The sequence below is a fragment of the Penicillium arizonense genome (assembly GCF_001773325.1).
Source record: "Penicillium arizonense strain CBS 141311 chromosome Unknown PENARI_contig061, whole genome shotgun sequence".
Lineage (NCBI taxonomy): Eukaryota > Fungi > Ascomycota > Eurotiomycetes > Eurotiales > Aspergillaceae > Penicillium > Penicillium arizonense.
The window spans coordinates 1-22,736 of NW_019173338.1; the positions used below are offsets into that span (position 1 = coordinate 1).

At 47.9% G+C, this 22,736-nt stretch overlaps 5 protein-coding genes across 5 annotated transcripts, besides 1 other annotated feature; 2 read left to right on the forward strand and 3 right to left on the reverse strand.

Annotated features, from left to right (window-relative positions):
* Window positions 1-52: 52 nt before the first annotated feature.
* Window positions 53-136: a sequence feature (Short protein (PENARI_c061G05211, OGE47129.1) was converted to a misc_feature.).
* An 898-nt stretch (window positions 137-1,034) lies between these two features.
* PENARI_c061G12343 (uncharacterized protein) lies at window positions 1,035-2,085 on the forward strand (the record flags this gene model as incomplete). Its single annotated transcript, XM_022637557.1, has 2 exons — window positions 1,035-1,819; window positions 1,872-2,085. 2 exons carry the CDS (start codon window positions 1,035-1,037, stop codon window positions 2,083-2,085), a joined length of 999 nt encoding a protein of 332 aa, XP_022482591.1.
* A 2,434-nt stretch (window positions 2,086-4,519) lies between these two features.
* PENARI_c061G03844 (uncharacterized protein) lies at window positions 4,520-11,684 on the forward strand (the record flags this gene model as incomplete). The annotated part of the gene is made up of 4 exons (XM_022637551.1): window positions 4,520-5,147; window positions 5,363-5,974; window positions 6,024-7,374; window positions 8,390-11,684. The coding sequence occupies 4 exons, from the start codon at window positions 4,520-4,522 to the stop codon at window positions 11,682-11,684; spliced, it is 5,886 nt and encodes a 1,961-aa protein (XP_022482590.1).
* Window positions 11,685-12,327: 643 nt separating this feature from the next.
* PENARI_c061G08318 (uncharacterized protein) lies at window positions 12,328-13,044 on the reverse strand (the record flags this gene model as incomplete). The annotated part of the gene is made up of 1 exon (XM_022637554.1): window positions 12,328-13,044. One exon carries the CDS (start codon window positions 13,042-13,044, stop codon window positions 12,328-12,330), a length of 717 nt encoding a protein of 238 aa, XP_022482593.1.
* A 3,607-nt stretch (window positions 13,045-16,651) lies between these two features.
* Window positions 16,652-17,255, reverse strand: PENARI_c061G03055 (uncharacterized protein; the record flags this gene model as incomplete). The annotated part of the gene is made up of 2 exons (XM_022637550.1): window positions 16,652-16,908; window positions 16,964-17,255. 2 exons carry the CDS (start codon window positions 17,253-17,255, stop codon window positions 16,652-16,654), a joined length of 549 nt encoding a protein of 182 aa, XP_022482587.1.
* Window positions 17,256-20,292: 3,037 nt separating this feature from the next.
* On the reverse strand, window positions 20,293-21,005 carry PENARI_c061G09769 (uncharacterized protein; the record flags this gene model as incomplete). The annotated part of the gene is made up of 2 exons (XM_022637555.1): window positions 20,293-20,731; window positions 20,761-21,005. The coding sequence occupies 2 exons, from the start codon at window positions 21,003-21,005 to the stop codon at window positions 20,293-20,295; spliced, it is 684 nt and encodes a 227-aa protein (XP_022482592.1).
* Window positions 21,006-22,736: the final 1,731 nt, after the last annotated feature.

Here is a 22,736-nt window from a genome sequence, read left to right on the forward strand (position 1 = left end):
AGAGTATTTGAGCGCCCTCATTAAAGGAGTTTTGCCTCGGTAAAATGCATTGATGTTGGCGTTGTGCTGGAGCAAAGCCTCCGCAAGACCAATGTTGTCGTATTTGACGGCCAAGTGCAACAGATTGCTGTTCTGAAATTTGATGTTGTATTTCCAGATGCTGGGCTGCAGTTTAAAATCAAAGTCTTTGCATGATTTTGCGAGGGCAAATAATGCACTACCGTCCAAATACGACACGATCCACAGCAAAAGCTCGTTGGGCAGGTCCCTGATGTTTGGCTGTAATGTATTAGCTCATAGGTAAACTCAGTAAAACGAATTGAAACAGACCATGATTGGACAGCAGATTGGAGCTAGGAGGCAAACGAAATGTAGATGAGGGTGAGGCGTGAAAGTTGGACGTGGGGAGGCCTTTATATACTCGCCTCAGCTAAATTCCATGGTCAGCTAGGAGTGTAGTCTGTCAGTCCGCTGAGAGGTGCGTAGCAATCACAAAGGGTTGACAACAATGCTCAGGCGGAGTTGTAGAATCTCTGGAGTCTAGCTCCTGGGAACGCCAAAACTGTTCCTGGTAGTGTGTCGATGGCCTGGGAACCGAATCTATCTCTACGTATCCACATCTTGCACCTAGCGCCATAAGAACAAATCACAACCTATCACGCACTTCGAAGTTCATAGGTAACCCAGAATCTAACGCAGCATTTGTCGACTTCGCTGCCTACCGCAGTAGCCAATCTGTTCGCCAATGTATGGTCACCGCGGTCTACAGCCACACGTGAAGCTGATTGCAGCAGTGGTCTGGAATGATATCCCTTCACGCAGGCCACTGATCGGCCGTATACCGGCGCATACTGCGTGTGAAAGCATTCTTCGACGTACCGACTGTTTCAAGGAAGTGTTCCATGCCAGCAGCCACGCAGCCATGTAGGTAAGGAGCCCACGGTGATGGCATATAAAGCTGACGAGGGGACGCTGCAGTGATTGCCCAACACCACCACAATCCGAAGCATTTTCTGCCTTTGAAGACCACCGCAATGACTACCATGATTTGGAATCCATTTTCTGTCTGCGGGATCCCTCACAGTGGTCCTGGCTCCTGTTGTGGCATGACCAAAAAAGGCGAGTCATGCAAGAACTCGATCAAAGTTGAAGACACCAAGATCGGCCATCAAAAGTTGGCCACTCTCGCTAGAGAGCCGTTTGACTTGTCAACGTTGCAGTCGAAGCTCTGTGATGTCGCCAGAGGCTTCCTCTGTGCGAGATGGCACCGGCAACGGCAGGCCGACCAAGTTGGCCAGCAGTGGTATGAAGCCGCCGTCCGCAACCAGGCGCGAGTACCACATGGCTCCAGAATGGCTTCTCCGTCAGTCATTGTACATCGGGGCCAGCGTCAGACATCGTCAGCCTCCAGGCGACGCCCTGCATCAGACAACACCCGGTCATCACCACCACCGGTGCCCCTGTCAACCAACCCCGAGCCAGTGCAGCCATTCAATCCATTTGTGACTTCTGCAACGCTGCGGACGAACAATGTTCCATGGCGCGTTTCGCCGACCCGACCAGCCATCCTCTCATTGGCAACTAATATCCGGGCGGGTGTCCAAGACTTGACGCTGCAGAGTCTCAGGCCGAGCCAAGCGGTCGACAGCATCCACGTCGACAGCATCTACTGTGTGTTCTGCCAGACCGAGGATGAAGACCATGCGGACGAGAGCGTGATCTTGCACTGCGGTCAGTGCACATCGCTCTGTCATCTGTCGTGCGCCGAAGAATGGTTGGAAAAGCGAGATACAGGGTTTGGCACGTCGTGTTGTGTGTGGTAAGTGTGGATGACCTTATTTCTGAGACGACCAAGATACTGATGACCGCAGCCGAAACGAAGGAGCCCTAGATGCCATCATTCGCCCCTTACGAATCCCCTCGTCGGATGCCGAGACATATTCCGTCCACGCGGCAAGCGATCCATCTCCCACTGGTGGGCCCCGTCGCTCAGCCAGACTAGCAGGAACTTATCTACCGCGACAACCTTCCACCGCTGCACCGCTTCGCCGATCGGCACGACTCAATTCCACTCAGCGTAGGTGAGCACAGGTTACAGCCGTTATAGCCGTGATATACAATTTTGAAGCAAATTAGCAAGAAATGAAATACCGATGGTTAAACTCCGAAGTACAACGCGACCGTTTCATCTCGTAAGTGCTGGACACCAATACACCATAGCCAGTAGCTATTGACTGCTTCGCTGATTCCGAAAATGTCCGAGCTCGAAACTATAGTGGTAGATAAAAGTTCTGTTTTCATGATACCTAACGGCGGTGACCAAAAAACAGAGAAGGATTCATCTCAGTGGAGCCGTGTCGCGTGAAGGCGGGGATTGTTGGCAGAAAAGCCACAGGCAAGAGACTGACAAACTCTCGTGCCTGTTAACTAACCCTGGGAACCAATATGTTGGCCCTGGGAACCTCAAAAGCATTTCTAGGGGCTGTTTATCCCCTAGGAAATCCTCTTTAGCTCCTGGGGCTATTTCTATTTCTAGGAAAATGAGATCTAGCCCTGGGATCTTCACTCTACATTCCTGACTGCAAACGAAACTAGCTCTGGGAATACATTGACCAGATCTGGGAGCTGTGGAGCCCCTGGGAGCTTACTTTAGGGCCCTAGAGTCACTCTCTTGCCTTCTGAGATCGCAGAAAGCCCTCACAAAACACCTTCACCAATCCTGCGCACAAATCTGCGCCATTCGATCCCCCCCAGAAGGCCAATTCATCGCCCCAGGAATCAACAAGACATCAACAGGAACGCGGCTTTGATTCCCCGTGGTGGTGATAGCAAACCCCAGAAGCTACATCGGGTTTCCTGGGGGCTACGTGGCTCCTAGAAGCTGCTTCTTTGCTCCCAGAAATGTTTCAGGAGCCCCTGGGAGTAAGATAACCCCCAGGGTCAAGAGATGAGCTCCTAGCACTGATCGAATCGTCAATAGGAGCGTGAGAAGTTTCTTTATAGTAACAGTGGATAGTCTTACGAGCCGCGAATAAAACCCGCGTAGTTGACTCTACGTTCACACTGGCCTACGGTTTCTAAATATTACGTATCGATGGCTTCAAATCGCGTTGACTCTGAATATTCGACGTTGAGTATCAGTTATGCAACACAGATCCATCGCCGAGCGGAATTCAATAACTCATAGGATATTCATCCTACAGTCATTCTCGAAATCGGCTTCACCAATACACACTTACAATCTCTTTCTCGGCCCCACCGCCAAGGCTTTAGCGCAGATCATTTATTGAGCGGGCCGCATTAAACTAAGGGGAGCAGTAAAGTGCGCCGTGTATGATCCAAGTAATGGGCCCCGTAATATTACGTTACTGTACTGCGTATGACAAGGAAAGTGGTGGAATTCCATGGAATTCTTTAAGTGGATGGCTACAGATCATGTGGGGAAGGCCACCTTGTAACTTGAAGATCTGCTGGGAGACGTCGTTCTCCTTCTCTTCCTCCTCTTCTGCAAGGTGTGCTACAGTGATTCTCGAAATCGCCTTGACCAATATACACTGAGAAACTCTTTCCTGGCCCCACCGCCAATGCATTAGCGCGGAAAACTTATTGAACAAGCCGCTCCAAATTGAGGGGCAAGACAAAATGCTCTGATATGGTCCTGAATCTTGCCACCTAAAATAACGTGCAACGCTTTTATTCTTTGATTCTTGAACGATAAACCTTAAATTCAACAGTATTATATGGCGGCATAATATTGCGGCCCTCAATATGATGCGGCTTATTCTATAAGTTTTCCGCGCTAATCAGTACCTTGGCGCTGAGGCCAGGAAAGAGTTGCTCAGTGTGTATTGGTCAAGCCAATTTTGAGAATGAGTGTAGTCATATGTAATGACTCGGTTCTAGATCCGTCGATCTTATGCGATTGAACATGTGGCTGTCTCGATTGAAAATTTATGACTATTACACTGGCATTGTCCCGGGCTGAATCGTTTCAAGGATGGTTCGAATTACCACATGATACATATCTGTAACGATAGCTAACAACAATCATTGGCTGGGACAATTGACAGTTTCATTTGCTGTTTTGATACGGTATCGTTTCGTTATATTGACACTATCGAATCCGCATGCGGTACCGACTATCGCGTACAAAGTGGACTCAGCTGACCCAGGCCACGTCTCAATACAAGCACGTTACGCTGCATATAACAAGTACACATTGGGGAGCGAAGGAGCCTACACCATCAGCTACACACCACCGTGGCATAGATCATCATATCCTTTTCTGAACCAGTCAATTGAAAAATATGGAAACGGGGATTCAAGCATATATTTTGAAATTTAAAACACTGACTTTCAGTTGGAAAATGTTGTCGAGAGGCGTTTTTAAAACCCATCAAACGTGAATGTCTACTTTGACAGGGCCATCAGATCATACTATTATCTTTCAGTATACCGCGCCCTGGATTGTTGACACTCGGTTAAAACTTGAGACGTTTCTTTATCGTCTCCTTGCAAGATGTCAGGCCTGGAAGTGATCGGCGGCATCTCTGCTGTCATATCCATAATCGACGCCTCGGTTAAGATCTACGACAGTGCTCGGAAGGACATTAAGTTGTCTAAGACATTTGACACCGTTGGACGGCGACTCCCTATTATCCTCGATACACTCAACACATGCAAGAGCAATCTAGAACTGAGCAAAGACACCATGTCCGAGGATGCCTGCAAAGCCTTGGAGAAGACTCTCGACGTCTGTGGTGAAAAGGCCCGAAATTTGAGAGAAATATTTGAAAGGACCATGCCTGGTGAAAAGGATACGTGGGAGAAACGATACTTCAAGGTCGTTCGGAGACTCGGTAAAGGAAGCAAGGTCGAAGATCTAATGGTCGCGATCACCGAAGACGTCCAACTCATTGTCAACGAACATGCCGTAAATTCCGCCACACCGGAACAAAAAATCATGCTTGAAGATATTGTCAATGAGATGAAGTCTCTCCCATCCTCATTACCTGAGGAAAAAAGCTCGGCCATGACTTTCGACAGTGGCGGCGGGGAGATGACGGCCTACGTCCACAGGGGTAGTGGGACGCAGTATATCCTCAGCGGCAGTGGGAAGCAGTATAATGCTGAAACCCAATATATTGGTAAGGACTGAGCACACCCCCGATGTTTTATTTTTCTATGATAGCAGAAGGGGGTTTGCGTCAGCTAGTTTTGTTGCGATGAATGTAGTACAAACTGCTTCATTTTGTTTGCAGAATGCACGAGTTGTATGTCTTTCCAAGGTCTCGGATTTCTTTTATGAACTCAACTGCCCACTCAAAACTAGTGAAATGTGATTGCTGACTGCTTTTGCTAGCCATCTCTCAGCAGAAACAAGATTTTAGTTTTCGGGGATCTGTTGGCTTCTGTATCGGCCAAGTGCCTCATATCCCCTCGGAACTCTTCATCGGCCGCACCTCCGAGTTTGATAAGATGGCAGATATTTTACGACCAGGTAACGAGTCTCCAAAGCAACGGCGCCTAGTTCTGGGCGGTATGGGTGGTATCGGAAAGACGCAGCTTGCCATCGCTTACGCAGAACGCCATCGTAAATTCTATGACTCGGTTTTCTGGTTTGATGCAGCATCCGAAGCTGCACTAAAAGACAGTTTTCAATCGATCGCCAACCTAGTCTTCGACATACAGGAACCTGGGCTCCTTGAGGGTAAAGAAATTGTGATACGTGTACATCAATGGCTGTCTGACAAGAAAAATATTGGATGGCTGTTGGTCTTTGATAACTATGATGACCCCAGCCAGTTTAAGATTGACCTCTATTTCCCCCCCGCTTCTCATGGGGCCATTATTGTCACCACACGACGCCCCGATCTTGTCGCAGGAGGCGTTGTCCAGATAAAGCCTTTTGAGAATATCGAAGAGAGCCTTGCAATCCTCCAAACCAGATCAAAACGAGAGAATATTCAATCCGGTACGCGAAGAACAAATATGTATCTAGTACCCCCTAACACTATCCATAGATCCTCATGCAGGGCGACTCGCGAAGCGACTCGGAGGCCTTCCTCTCGCTTTGGCTACCGCCGGGTGTTATCTTCGACAGAGTCCCTTCACTTTCGAACGATATCTTCAGGAGTACGAGAAACGCTTCAATATTGATCCCCGCCGCCCCGTCAAGCTCCAGGAGTATCAGAAGCGCACACTCTACACGACCTGGGATTTGTCGTACGATCTCCTGAAAAAGGAGGATCTGGACGCGGCAAACCTACTGAAATTGTTAGCCTACTTCGGTAACCAGAGCCTTTGGTACGAGCTTTTCCATGCGGGGCTTGCCGATAATTCTCCCGAGTGGCTACGGGAAGTGACCGCAGACGACGTTAACTTCGACGGAGTGATGAGAATCCTGACTGAATACTCTTTTCTGGAGTTTCAGCCGACGTTAGGATCATGGAGTATGCATAACTGCGTTCACGACTGGACAGTAGCCGCGCTAAATAAGGATATCGATGCACAGCATTATTGGTACGCCTTTGACTGCATTGATGCATCCCTGAAGGGGGTCGAAGTGGATTCATTTGGATACGTCTCTTACTCCCGCTTGGCTGATCATGCAACACGGCTAGTGCAACATCCGTTCCTCCAAAATGATATGATTTCCAGTTCTATGCCTGATCGACTCGGCTTGGTCTCACGCGTTTCACAGCTACTCAAAGACCAAATTCGGTTTGTTGCAGCGGAGGAGATGTACCAGCGAGCACTGGCAGGCTCCGAGAAGACACTGGGTCCAGACCACATATTCATCCTCACGACAGTCAATAACCTTGGGGGTCTCTACTCCGATCAGGGAAAGCTGAAGGAGGCGGAGCAGATGTACCAGCGAGCACTGACAGGCTACGAGAAGGCACTGGGTCCAGACCACACATCCACTCTCGCGGCAGTCAATAACCTTGGGAGTCTCTACTCCGATCAGGGAAAGCTGAAGGAGGCGGAGCAGATGTACCAGCGAGGACTGACAGGCTACGAGAAGGCACTGGGTCCAGATCAAACAACCACCCTCACGACAGTCAACAACCTTGGGAATCTCTACGCCGATCAGGGAAAGCTAAAGGAGGCGGAGGGGATGTACCAGCGAGCACTGGCAGGCAAGGAGAAGGCACTGGGTCCAGATCACACATCCACCCTCGACACAGTCAACGGCCTTGGGAGTCTCTACTCCGATCAGGGAAAGCTAAAGGAGGCGGAGCAGATGTACCAGCGAGCACTGGCAGGCAAGGAGAAGGCACTGGGTCCAGATCACACATCCACCCTCAACACAGTCAACAACCTTGGGATTCTCTACAGAAATCAGGGCAAGCTAAAGGAGGCGGAGCAGATGTACTAGCGCGCACTAGCAGGCTACGAAAAGGCTCTCGGTCCCGATCATACGTCCACTCTTCATACAGTCCATAACCTTGGAAATCTCTACTCTGATCAGGGGAAGCTGAAGGAGGTAGAGGAGATGTACCAGCGAGCACTGATAGGCTGTGAGAAAGCCCTTAGTCTCGATCATACGTCCACTCTTCTTATAGTCAACAACCTTGGAAATCTCTACTCTAATCAGGGGAAGCTGAAGGAGGCAGAGAAGATGTATCAGCGAGCACTGGTAGGCTACGAGAAGGCTCTTGGTGCCGATCACAATAGGACGCAGCAAGTTATGCAGAGATTAAATACGTTAAGTATTGCGAATTGAAAATAGTCTATTACTGTCCCCTGCCTATAATGTACATAGCACATAGTTACTTTGGTCTTCTGGTTTCTTATGGTCGTAGTTGGTTCAGTGCATGATCTCGCTTTGTTTAAAGCGAAACCCCATTTACCACGTACACAGCATCTGAAGAGACTCACATGCTAATTCGTCTAATCTCTAACTACCAGAATGGATGGCTGAAGGGAGATTTTGGGGGCGACCTGGTATTGCTGAAAAACGGTCGCAGTCGTGTATGGTAGCAACGAGAATTTCAGCTCCATATCGTGCAAGCTATCATAGAGAGTTGATGCTACAGTATCAGGCAGGTCTCCTCGAAACAAGTCAAAGGGGGATCCGGATCCCATGGTGTTGGATTTGCAGAGGTGGACGATGTGGTTCCATGGAATTCCACGAATTTTCTATTCATACGCAGTACGTAATATTACGTAGCCAATTACTTGTATCATACACGGCGCATTTTACTGCTCCCCTTAGTTTAATGCGGCCCGCTCAATAAATGATCTGCGCTAAGGCCTTGGCGGTGGGGCCGAGAAAGAGAGTGTAAGTGTGTATTGGTGAAGCCGATTTCGAGAATGACTGTACAGGATGTATCGAAGATGCAAGCGACCTGATCACCTTCTTCCAAGCCAACAACCTACATAGTTGCCTCCCCCGGGGGACGGCGACTTACTGGTCTCTGAACGACCCGGGGAGGAACTCCACCATTGACCAAACGGTAACGAACGGACCAGACCTGCTTATCAAATGCCATCTATACCACGAAAACTACGGATCAGACCACCGGGCCACGTACTCGGAATGGAATCTCCAAGCTCAGCGTAAGCCAACCGCTAAGGCAAGGAAGGCTTTTGACCGAGCGGAGTGGAATAAGATTGGCGAGGAGGTGGTACAGCAGATCGGCCTATGCAAAGAGATCAAAACACGACCGGTACTAGACGAGATGGTTCAAAAACTCACAGAGGCGACAGCGGGGGCCGTGGACCAGTTTACACCTAATACACGCCCGACGCCATACTCTAAAAGGTGGTTCACCCCAGACCTTAAGGTACAACAAACCAAGGTCAACCAGCTGCGCAGGAAATGGCAGGAGAGCTGTGCCGAGCTTGGGCGAAAGCACTCCTCTTCTATAGCCCTCTTCCGAGAGATGCAACAAAGACGACGGGCATGGACCCGGACTATTGAGAAAGCTAAAGCATCACACTGGAAACAATTCCTAGATGAGGCAGGGGAAGGGAAACTATGGAAAGCTGCCACCTACATGAAACCTCGAGAAGCCTGGGGGTGCATCCCAGCGCTGCAGGTCGGCACCAACGAACTCACTGGGAATGAAGAGAAGGCACAAGCTTTCCTAGACTCCTTCTTCCCCGAAACGAATACTCCCCAGGATAGTCCACCAACCTTGGCACCTTTAGAACTCCCATGGCAACCCATCACCGAGCTTGAAATTCAACGTTCTCTCCAAGCCGCTAAAGGAACCACCGCACCGGGAGATGACGACCTGCCAATGCTCGTGTGGAAGCAGCTATGGAAACACCTTAAGAGTATCATTACTAGGATTTTCACCGCATCCGTGTACCTAGGCTACCACCCGAAACGATGGCGGAGTGCGAAGATCGTGGTGCTACGGAAACCTGGGAAACCGAATTACTCGATCCCCGGAGCCTACCGCCCGATCTCACTTCTTAATACGCTAGGCAAGCTTCTCGAGGCAGTAGTAGCCCGACGACTTTCATATCTTGCAGAAAAGCATGGTCTGCTTCCGGACACCCAATTCGGTGGGCGTCCAGGAAGAACCACTGAACAAGCTCTCTTAGTGCTCTCTAACGCAATCGACCGGGCGTGGTATAAACATAAAGTCGTAACTCTCATCTCATTCGACCTAAAAGGAGCCTTTAATGGGGTCAACAGGACGAGCCTGGATGCCTGCCTACGGGCTAGGAGGATCCCCACGGTAGTGAGAAAGTGGATCGCGAGCTTTATGAGCGACCGCTACGCTAGCATAGGATTCGACGACTTTCGCACAGAGGTGGCACCGCTAGCGAACGCAGGACTCGCACAAGGATCACCTCTCTCCCCTATCCTATTTGCTTTCTTCAACTCCGACCTAGTTGACCAACCCGTCACCATCCACGGCGGCGCATCGGCCTTCATTGACGACTACTTCCGCTGGCGAGTAGGTCGCTCGGCCGAGGAGAATCTAGCCAAGATACAGTCCGAGGATATCCCCCGTATCGAAGCATGGGCTCGACGAACCGGGTCATGCTTCGCAGCCGAGAAAACCGAGCTCATCCACCTAACCAGAAAGAAAAGGGAACACCTACAGGGACAAGTCATCGTGAATGGGGCGGTCGTCCCGCCATCGCCGACCGCCAAGCTGCTGGGCGTGATCTTCGATCAGGAGCTGCGGTGGAAAGAGCACGTACAACAAGCCATCAAGCGCGCAACCAAAGTGACCATCGCCTGTGGCGGGCTACGACACTTGCGCCCAGAACAGATGCGACAGCTCTACCAAGCATGTGTCACCCCAGTGGTGGACTATGCCTCGTCGGTCTGGCATGACCCGCTGCGGGACAAGACTCACCTCCGACAGTTGAATAGCGTACAAAGGACCTCACTGATCCGCATTTTATCGGCATTCAGAACAGTTGCAACCACAACCTTGGAAGTGGAAGCACACGTTCTTCCCACCCACCTACGACTCCGCCACCGAGCCCAGAGGACCATCGCTAACCTCCACACTCTACCGCGTGACCATCCCATCTGGAGCACGCTTGTACGAGCCCAGAAGCGTAGAAACAATATAGGGTCATACGCTCGCTTCCCATTGGCGGAAGCGTTGAAGACCATGAGCCTCGAAAGGCTAGACGAATTGGAAACCATCGATCCACGACCGTTACCACCGTGGCGTCTCGACCCCTTTGCTGAAATTGAGATCGGAACTGACCGAGAGACCGCGACACAAAAAGCCGAGGCTGTAGGCTCAACATCCGACATTATCGTCTATTCAGATGCATCTGGCCGACAGGACCACTTAGGTGCCGCTGTCGTGGCACTCGACGACAACCTAGAGGTCACAGAGGCCCAACAGATCCAAGTGGGACCGATGGACCGCTGGTCGGTCCACGTAGCGGAGCTTATAGGCATTTTCCACGCGATAAGCACAGTCTTTAAGATAGCCCACCAGCGATCAGGAACGGCAGACAAACAAACAACAGCGACGATCCTGTGTGATAGCAGGTCAGCCTTACAGGCGATCCATACCGCGAGAAATAAATCAGGACAACGGATCGTCCACGCGATCCTTCAAGCGGCCACCGAGGTTCAAGCAGCGGGAATTACGCTTCGCCTTCAATGGATACCAGGCCACTGTGATAACCCCGGAAACGACGCCGCAGACCGATTAGCTAAGGACGCCGCGTGCCCTGGCAAGACACATCCCTTCCGCCCTCTACTCACCAGGGAACGGGCGCACATCCGCAGCAACATCTTAGCGCAGTGGGAGCAAGAGTGGAAGTCATCCGCTAAGGGAGCTCATTTGCGGAGTATCGATAAGACCCTACCGGCGATCTACACCAGAAGGCTGTACGGAAACCTGCCTAGGAACCGAGCGTACCTACTGACACAATTACGCACGGGCCACAACTGGTTGTCCACCTACGCCAAGACCTTCGGCTTCCGCGACGATGATCAGTGCGAGTGCGGCGCGCAGGAGACAGTCGTCCACGTGCTGGTGGACTGTCCAAGACTGAGGAAATCGCGAAGGGACTTAAGGAGAGAAGTTGGGGACGCGTTTAACAGCGTGTCGAGTCTGCTGGGAGGCTCAAAAGAAGGTGAGGGAGGTAATCCAGACACCGTCTCGAGGACTAGGACGGTCAACGCCGTGCTGGACTTCGCCGAGGCGTCACAACGGTTTCAAAGTCGCGCGCCACGAGGGTAGCCTAACAATGGGAGCGGCAATTAGGCCACGATAGGCCTTGACGAGGCTCTAAGTTCGTTTTCAGGAAGTGGAACACTCTACATGTACGTACATGGATATATATAGTTGTTGTATCCCGCATATCGTTCGCGAGGGGTCGGGGTAAATGAAATCATCATCATCATCATCGACTGTACAGGATGTCATCAATCAATCATAGATAGTTCATAGCGATTTCCAGATCTCCAGAGCTCCCGGAAATCATGAAGCATAATTTGGATCAACCTGCAGGAATAGTTAGAGTGGATATGAACGTTCCTCGATCAATCTATCCAGTTCATGGGTTATGGCAAGGCTTGTTTGCTTGCAACCCCACCATCCTCATTTCTAGGTTTGAGTAGGGGGAAAACGGCTTTTCCAGGAGAGGTATGTACACTGTAAATAATCATGTACCTAGTAACAGATGTGGGCCTCACCGTCCCACTCTATCTCTTGTGGACAAGTCTCTAGTGTTGCATATCTCTAAGGAGCCAACAGTAAGCCGGGAAACTATCCCATAGCCGTGTCACAGGACCGCCCCCCACCCTCTCGGGTAGGGGGTGTCCCTCAGCCATAATGCAATTCTCAGCCATAATGCAAATTTTCAATTTCTTCAACTTCTAGCTCATTTTCTAGGCGTATAAGGTCCAGGATCCATGAAATAAAGCCCATCAATAGCTTCATTAGCGAATAATGTATCATCCTCCTCATTTCCAGCTGTTTCCTCCAATTCCTTAGCCGCCAAATCGGCCGCCATTTTCTCTGCGTCTTTCCGCCAAGCACGAAGCTTCGACTCATCTTCCTTCTCACACCTACGCTGTACTAGCCTATTTCCTGAAATTGATGAAAGAGGGCTCTTCGTAGCTCCCTTTACCCAGCGCTTGCTTGTTGGCTTTTTCCCAGGCGTTTTGTGGCTAAGGGCGCGTGTAAGGCTCATCTCTGCAAGTTCCGCATTATACAGAGACGATTTTCCGGCATCAATTGCGCGCCGTACGTGCTTCCGAATTTTTCGTAAATCAGGGGTCGGGTCATCAAGTAGTGGGAAAACCGTCTTCTCTAATTTTTCAATGCGCGTATAAGAATTGGGCGGAGAATTGGTCGCTGAACTTGGGAATTCGCGGGCGGGTGACGGCTCATCGTACATGCGTAAGATCTCTTCGTCCGAATACCGCCCTAAATTATCCAAAACTTGTTTAGGATCTAGTGGCCAGATACCAGTAGATCTAAACGAGGTTTGGATAGTTTTGGATCGTAGGGCGCGGTGTCGGACAGCATCAATATTGCGGAAGAAGTCGCGTTTTTCGTTGCTTCCACCCCACGCTACAACTTCAGTATTTGCCATTTTAAAATGATGCTTTAGGCTTAAAAAAGCCTCAGCATCAAGTGGCTGACATAGATGAGTCGTGTGAGGCATAAAATACCAAGGAATAATCAAGTTTTCCTTACAAAAATCGAGAAATTCGACAGTTGTATGTGATGTATGATTATCCATTAGCAAAAGCCTCGGTCGCCCACGTCGTACGCGGTTTTTTGTAGCTTCATGAAACGAGCAGAGCCATCGATAGGCAGTCTCTCTATCTGTCCAGCCACTAGACGTCAAATGGATGATTTTGTATGCCGAAGAAGAGGTTGATATATTGCTATACCAGTCTTCCATGTGGACGCTTCCTTTAACTAGAAACCACGGAAACATCACCCAGCCATCAGCGGCGATGCATTCAATGCCGGTAATAGTTTCACCTCGATCTCCAGTAGCAATACTAGCAGTTTGACGCGTAGAGACAACGTGTTGGTTAATTCCTTCGCCATTTTGGAAGCCAGTTTCATCCCAATTGTAGATCTCATGAGGTTCGAAATCATGCTCACGATAGAGATAAGCAAGCCTATCATACCAATGGCTAATAACTCCAGGATCCTCGGCTTGAATTCGTAATGCTTCCTTCGGTTTTTGGGTTATAACCTTGATGTGTGGAGGTAGACGCGCTATAAGACGATAGCTATACATTGGGCCGACAACTCTCTCCGAGCCTGCCATTTTCAATAGGCGATTTGCAGCACTTTCAATGCCTTTTGCAAGGGGAGGTGTATACAAAGAATTTAGCACTTCGATCCAGCTAATTAAAGCTTTTTCCTGATTCGAATTCAATGCATTGTTGGTGGTAGGGCGATCGGAGAGAGATGTCCGTCCGTTTTTGCGACAGCGAAGCTTCGAATAAGACACGCGATAATGGTCCGCAGCCTTACGTAGGGATGAAAATTCTTGCGAATCATAAGCATCTAATGCCTTAGCTAGCAGACCCTCTTCATCATAAGCTTTTTTTGGCATTTTTTGGTGGGTAGAAATACGCGTAAAGTTGAAAAAGTAGGAAATTTGCATTATGGAGGTTAATTGCATTATGGCTGTGGGACACCCCCTACCCGAGAGGGTGGGGGTCGTCCTGTGACACGGCTATGTATTTCTTTGGTCGCCGCCGTTAAGTATGATGAAAAAAGCACTTTTATCCACCGGCACTCGGTTTCGAGCTAAGACATTTTCAAAATCAAGCGAAGCAGCCAATAGCTTTTGGCTAAGGTGTAATGGCATCCAGCAGTTGCGAAGATGAAACCGCCGCGTTGTGCTCTTTGGAGTTTAACGAGGGGTTGGCCGATTGACAAGCAAAGCACCACGCCAGGCCTCCGAACCCTTTGTGAGGCTGGCAATAGAAGCCATTCTGGGCAGTTGAAGCGGAGTGACGCCAGCGAGCACTTGTCCTTGGAACGAAAGAGCTCTGGCGGCGACGGTGGAGTAACTCGTTCGGGTGGAGTTGCGGGGTTCGCAGCTTTCGACATAGATGGGCGACGGAGGGTTGGGAAAGGCTTCTTGCCCGCCCCGGGGCCTAGCATGTTATACAGTACTGGTGGTGGACTGGTCGGTCGGGAACTACAGTCATATTCCGCAACGTACAGTAAGTCTCGAAAACCTGTGTCACCACTTTCATTCTTCGATTGTTTCTGGAACCCTGATGCCAAGATATACTAAACTCTATGAGTGATAGCTCCGGAACAGCAATATCCCTGTATATTCTGTTGAAATTACACGATGAATTTACTGGGAAGCATGTATGTCAAGGCCAGCGAGGTTGTTTAAGCCTGATCTCTCTCAATAAGAGAGAGATCCTATATAAATGAAGAGCATTTCTCCTGAACTATACTCTCAATGGTAGGTTTAATGCGTATCACTAGATTCATGCCTGAAAGACTGGGCATTACATGCCTGGAGCACCATGAATCTCAACATAACGTAATTCACTAGTGAGCTGCCCACACTAGCGAGCTGCGCAGTCCGGAACACATAGTAAATGCGATATATGTTACACTTTTATCTTAACAACCACGTATCTGTTCTATTTTGTTACTTACCGATAGCTATTGATAAGACTTATTAGTACTGTGTATTAATTTCAAGGACATCGAAAAGCCGGGTGATAATCATTTCAAAAAAATACCGAAAATTACGTACATAAAAGCTCGATATTAATATATCTTAATAATTATGACATAGAAACTCCTTAAACTCAGGTAAAGTGCTAGATACTATATAGAGAGTATTAGGGCATAAGGAAAGATTCCTATAGACCAATGTTGTTGAGATATTAAGTTGTAATTCATCGCATTTACTATGTGTTCCGGACTGCTCGCTAGTGTGCGCAGCTCACCAGTGAATTACGTTAGTCATTTATACGGTATCTAATTGCATAAATTACATAGCTCATGTTTGGTAACTGTAACGTATATTCCTAAGCGACCGTCCAGCGAATGAATGGTGGGCCAAATACATTATAGGGCACGGAGAAGGACTGATCATTATGACGATATAGAATCAACCGCAACATATATAGAGTCGAACCCATGAAGCCCGCAGCATATTTAGCAGTTGCTATAAGACACTACTTCACCATATCGTCATCGAGCCCTTACATCCTCATACCAAGCACGAATATTATATTACTATGCCTACAGCAAAATTTGTCAACGACAATATCACAGTGTCGAAAGAGTGCGATGTGAAGTTGACACTCGATGATGAAAATAATACAGATGAACCTTTAACTTTACTTTGCCCTGGAGAGACTAGAAAGAATTTCACTGGAAAAGTTGTTAGTATTGAACCTTATGAGACCTATTCTACAAGGTCCTGGCGGCTTTCAGAGGATGTGGACTTTGCCGCTAATAAGGATGTTACTGTGACGGATCAGAGTAAGCACGCTATTCAAAATGATTATGAGTAAACACTGACTAGCTAACTAAGCGCTCGAACAAGGAAATAAGGTGGTTTGGTTCGGTTAAAGCAAGGATGGAGCAAAAAGCTCGTGGGTGTATGTAGGCGTTCTGGTTTTAACTTCAGCTAGATACGCAATTTATCAAATTAAATATCAGTGAATTCAATACTGCCAAGAAACAGATCTGGCAAGGTCTGCTATAGGCCTAAAAAAAGAACAGTTTGAGTAAAGTGGTGATATTTGTTTCAAATTTGCCGCACGGTATTCGTGACTCATACTGTCTTTCTTGACTATGCGAGGCCACCAATAAACGGTAGTAAATGACAAGAAGGTTCTGGAAGCTCATCTTGATCCCCTGGCTGAACTTTTTAACAATACCCCTTCAGCTTGTTTTCAGGGCAATAATGAACCTTACAGTGTTAATTTGCAGATTTAGTTTGAAGTGGGGAAGGTAGTTTAAGTACATAATTTACGATCCATCCCAAGGTGATTTTAGCTAGTCGGCGCTCTCTTGTATGACTAGAAGCTACGTTATAGATCAAAATACATGTACACAGGAAATGGGATTCTCAATATTCAAGACAATAGATCTTATTGGTTCCAGCCGTCAAGGATCAATGGGCCTTGGAAACTTGAGTTATGTAAGGACTATAAATATATGACAGAACAACGCTCCAAAAGAGAAAGTGTTTACTGAGTGTAGCTGCAGCCGTTGGGGTTGGAGGTCTCCTCAACACGGGCGGCAATGCCAACGCAGTCCCTGTTACCGGCGGGGTTGGAAACACCAGCAGGGGCCCAAATGCTCCAGGCACCGTCAATGCTGTTGGGGCAGGCAATCAGGTCGTTGCCTCCAAACTGAAGGTGGCCGTCCTTCTCAGTCCAGCCCTTGCGTTCGGCGTTCTTGGGGGCGGGCTGAGCACCGGTGGTGTATCCGATCTTACCTTGGCCTATATATAGATTAGTTATATGTCAGAGCAGTGGAATTGCAAAGCAGAATCATACCCATGCCGGAACGATCAACATAGATCTCCTGGGGAGTGGCGGACTTGTCATACAAGTACAGAGCACCGTCATTGATGTAGAAAGTGGCGTGTTGCTCCTGGGGGCGAGCGCAGCTGGCCCCCTGGTTAGGCAGACCAGCGAAGATGCTGCTGTTAGCGGCGTTGAAAGCAGAGTACTGAACACCGCTGCCGGAGTGGATGGAAACGACACCGAAGGTCTTGGACTGGGTCGAAGGGGCAGCAGAGGCAACGGCGCTGACACCGGCGGCGAGGGCGAGGTTCTTGAGCTGCATTTTGGCGGAGGAAGGCGGTTGGTAGATGTGGTTGGGAAGATGGGTAGTGGGCTAAGAAGATAGATTGATGATTTTCAGAATTGACTGAAATCCTGCCTCTCTTTATAACCTTGCGATCTCGATCCCGAGTCCAGAACGGGAAGACGAAAGATGGGCACCACTGCCGTCGGCAAGCTCTATGTCTCACCTATAGACACTATTCTCAGAGCCAAGCATCGGACTATCCCGCAAAATGACATCAATTTGGCCCTTTTATGGGGCAAACTATTGTCTAATCCTGTCTTGGTCCTGTCGATGTCTTGCTTCTTGTCACGAGGTAATTTCCCTGAACTATACGAAATATTCATTTACAGCATATTATAGCTTCTTTTCAGCTATATTTTCGTTCAAACATCAATTGAACATGGTCAACACCTGGGCTCAATACCTCAACGAGATCGTCTGTTTAAATGCCAAGCGCACTCCACACTTTTTTGATGTTTCTCCGAATTGTATCCACGCGATCCCAATCTAAGCAAATCAGAAGGTGATAATAATTTCGATTGCCCCTTATGCCCCGGAGAAACCTACAGAGACCAGTTTTGGCGACTTTCGGGCTTTTTACTTGTTGTGGCTCGGCCCCGCTGCCGTTCAATATTTTGCCACGACAAGGAGTGGCGGGTTGCTAAAAAATACCTAAAAATAGGAATTGCTCAGTCACCCCTGGGGTTAGCTTGCGCTCGTCTATTGTTCTCTCCCTTTTCCTTTTTGGCTCTATCGGATGATCTACACTACTACTGAGATTGCTAGTGAATACTGGTGGCACTGCTGCTAGCCCATCTATTAATATACTCAACTGACCATGTGGAAGGTTTTTTTTTTTTTTTTAGACGATATAGTTATTCACTAAACTTGCTGGAAAATGACACACTCGTGCCATCTCAAGTAGGCACTGATACCATGCAAGATATCTGTCTTTCTGTGGAATTCGATGTGCACCACCTCGATTTGGGATAACCGAGGAAATAACCGAAAGTTGTATTCAGACTTGCAGGCAGAAATAATAATGCAGGTTGCATGCCGAGTGTCTTACCAACGTGGGTTCCTGAAGAGCTATGCTTGTCAACGATCACCTCGTGCTGGCCTTCTCGATGGTTACTCGTTTGCATCTATCCCTCGAGCCGAAAGGTCAGGCTTGGATGTGCTGAGAACTATACCTGTACGCAATTGTACACCTCCCAAATTTCTAGAAATGAGATCATTTCCAAACCGGAAACGTTGCAAGAAAAGTCTCAGATTCTTCTAATCCACGATTGCTCTTATCAGAGCATACCCTACATTGTAATGCAGCGTGACTTGCGTTATGCGAACTGTTGTCAAAATTGAGGTCGATCACACCGGCAAACTAACCCAGTGGTCTAAGTCCGGTTACTACATAATATGCTAGGGGGTCCACCACGATAAAAATATACCTTGGGTTGGAGAGGACTTTATATATTATAGGGCGCAATTAACTTGATGGATGATACTGGGGCTTATTCACTAACTAGTATACCTATGGACCCCAAAATTTGAGCAGTAGGAGCCATGTGTTGTAATTATGTTGTGATCTGAGTCTCGCCAAGCGGTCACGATGCAGTTCTCAGGAGAGAGATACGAGATCCTCTCCAGCATTGGAGCCTCCGTCAGTCGTCATTCTCAGCGCGCGCCCTCAAGGTCTGGAAGCTAGGAGCTTCGGTCTAGCACCGCGCGGAAAGTCTCTCCAAAAATATGACATCGGAGCGAGGTCTTGTGCGAGGATAACAACGATGATAATGATGATCCTGATGATAGCGACTATGTGCACGACAGCGGTGATGACTCACGTGAAGAAAACTCTGCAATTTCTCGCGGAACCAGAGTACGACGAGCCGCCCCGTGCAGCCAAAACTTTCCAGCATAATGCTTTACGCAACTCAGCCAACGACGTAGAATTCCTCGATGTGCCTGCGGATCCGACCCCTTTGACAAGCTTGCGTGATACTGAAACTATTCCTGTCCGAGTTACCACATCCGTGTTAATGGTATCATCGACCTTCAGCTGTTAGAGCTAGCCACACCGGATTACTCGGAATTATTAGGCAGCTTGGCCAAATGCATTAGAAACAATACCAAATTCCGTACCATACCGTAACATACCGGAATGTGACGTGCTGTGGCGGTCCATAAAGTTAAACACCCCGCCTTTCTTAATCGCCTATACCGCCTACATAATTTGAGCTGGTGGGTTTCATCTATCTTGAGTTCACGTCGCATTTCTGACATATTGAAATCTTTCCACGGAGACGAACACTAGCCTTGTGTAGCCAATTATTGAAAGCGAGGAATTGAGTGAGTATGTACACCATATTTGATTAGTTGAATGAAGTTTTTGAACGGCAGAATACTTCAAAAGGGGCTGTGCTGGCTGTGCTGAAACTGATTAGCACTGTAGGAAGCTTGGCGGAATATGCATCCAAATCGGGGTTCTACCCACTTATTTTTGACAAGGTATGATTGGAATTCAAAGTTTCACCGTTTTAACCCTAAATTTACACGTTGTGATTATGGCTAAAGCGAAGAGTGAAGTAAAGTGAGCGTAGATTACAGCAAGGTTCCTTTTATGGATACTGCATCCAATTTCGATTTGAGATCTCAGGTGCCGTCACATAAGGCAGCTCATCTATTCGTGGGCAACCTTGGCCCTGGGGGAGCCCTAGAGGTTATGTAAGGCGACGTGACTAAGCTTTTCATTTTACCTGGATAGGTACCTACCTAGCAGAACTGGATAGCACATTCAGAAAGATGCATCCATATGACAGATAGCGGTCTGCTACTGAATGGAAAGGAGAATTTGATTTATGTATTCAGTAAAGACGATACCTAAACGAAGAGGGTAGGGAAAGCGCATTGCTCTAGCAAGGCTTTTGGAATTGCGATATGCCTATAGGCTTTAGGGTACAATACCCAATAGAAACTGGGATTCTCAACAGGTGTACCTCCAGTGGATCCCTAAATTCACGTCTTTAAAATCCAAACGCTAATGATAGAAAAATTCATGGGTGCTGATCTGCTTCCCGCTTTCGTCGTATCTCCTCGGAATCACAAGCGAGACACCATCGATGCCTCGAGGCTCGTAGTCCAGATTTCGGGCAGCGTATGTAAGAATCTCCAGTCCGAATTGCTCCTTGAGCCAACATGCAACCATATCCATACCCGCAACAGCACCAGCTCCAGTCCAGATATTCTCGTCGACGACCCATTTTTCCCCCTTAGTCCAGTTGACAGCAGGATAATTCTCTTTCGCCCATTTATACCCCGCGTGGTTGATAGTTGCATTCTTTCCATCTAGAAGCCCCGTAGACGCAAGTACGGCTGAGCCAGTGCAAGTCGTGAAAAGCAACTTGCCAGCACTGATGTGTCGACGGATGAGATCAACGTATTTCGGGTGCAGCTTGAAACCTTCGGGATTGGGACCCCTAGCAAGATGATATCGAGCTCGGGGCACTCATCCACCGTTGTAGTCGGGGTGAGGGTAATGGCACTAGTGAATAGGTGGAAGGGCTCTTTCGTGATGCCAACATGATGAAAAACAAAGTCTGGAGCCCGAGAAATAGCATCATCATTGATGGGGCCAAACATTTTGGATACTTCTAAGAACCCAGAATTGGCGGAGTGAAGGAGATCAATTGGGCCGACAACATCAATGGCCTGGTAGTCATAGACCAGAATACCGAGGTGAATAGGCGCCATTGCAAGCACAAACAGGATGCGAGTTCTAAGATGCTAAAACGAAAAGTGTCTTACGACGAATGATCATAATATGCTTGCTTATCTGTAGATTTCCAAATAGATTTTCAGGGCATTTGATACACTCTTAAGTACTAATAGTATACTTGTCGGGAAGCGTGAGACATCGAGTACGTTTTAACGGCAAAATACCGCAAATCCCGGTTTTGAGAGTAAAACAGCAACAGCTTGGCGGCGAATCTAGCCGTTTTAGGATAAAGTATCGCGCAAAGACCGTTAGAGCGGTTCCTTTTGTAAATCATTGCCTAAAAGAATCAGGGGTCCTAATTAGATGTGAACGACATACCTATAATCGTCAATCTTTAGTGCTATTCTTATTAAAGACACAAATACAACCCCCGTAATTTGTAGTATGAGATACAATTTTTCTTTATTTCGAAGCTAACAACGACTCGATAGGCTTTAAAAATGTTTTATTAGGTACAAATCAGGAAGTTTTTCAAGTCTCCTTCCCGCCAGGCACGGGGCTAATAGAATTCCGCAAGGTAGAAATTTCAAGCTTTTCGGTTCTACATGGGCCATGAGTTACTTTAGTTGGTTTTAGCACCTACTAGAGGTATGGAGACCCACACCCGGCTATAAATAAATGATTGCTTAGACGATAAGTAGTCTAGTAATGTTGGCAGGTTGGATATTATGAGGTCATTCTATATATGTCGGTAGTAGCTCGGCGTATTTGGACTTAATGAGTTTGAGGATTCATCTTCAGTCTAGAGCTTGATAGTGTAAGCTTAGGGCTCGAGTATAGTGTTCTATAACTCATATGACGGTTTCATTTCCGTAGAAAACCCCGAGATGTCGATTGTTTTCTTTGGTTGGCAGATTGTGTGGGTACTCTGGAGTCGAGCATATATGGAAAGTTAGCGAGAGGTTCGATGACATCAGTGGTGCAACCGTTGATTATCCTGGTAGAGTCAGACAACCGCTCGGCGAGAGTAAAATCGTCTGCGTAGCTGAGTCGATACTAGAGAGGGGGAAGATCGTGAGAGAGAGGGCTACTAGAACAACGAGCTTTCTTATTCTTCTTTTTGAGAAGGCTACTAAGGTAGTTTATCTGGAGATCAGATGTGCAAGTTTAACGATGACGGGATATTATTTAGTGACTGATCGTCTTTGAACGATTGCTGAAGGATAGCGGCTGGGTATTAACTCAGAAGTTGGAGCGGCACGTCTTGTTCTAGGATGAATCTGAAGTTGGGTAGGCCCCATTTCCGATAATGTTTAACCTATTACGAAGTTCCCTAAAGGAGCGTGATTCATTTCGTGCCGGAAGGTTTTCCCAACATATCTCCATTTCGCCTACTTGTCTCCGGCCGTGGAAAAGAATATGGGTCTTGTAGTGAGTGGCCTTTGATAGTACCGCCGTCGGAATGCTAGAGCATTAAGTCGCTGCCTAGTTTACATTTGTCCGAATTTTCGCCAGCCTACGTGGGGCACATTTGTTTGAATGAATATGGATTAGAATACAGGTAGTCTGCTTGAAACACCAGAATTGGTTGAGTTTAAGACATAGCGAATGATATCAAATCATACGTAATTGGTCGCCATCTTGCCGATTATTTATAGATAAAATTGTTACAGAAATTCTCCCTATATGTCGTAATGAGCCAAATGGGCATGCTCATATAGAGACACACCGTGCGGTACTTTGAAGACATAAAGGACAACCTTGCA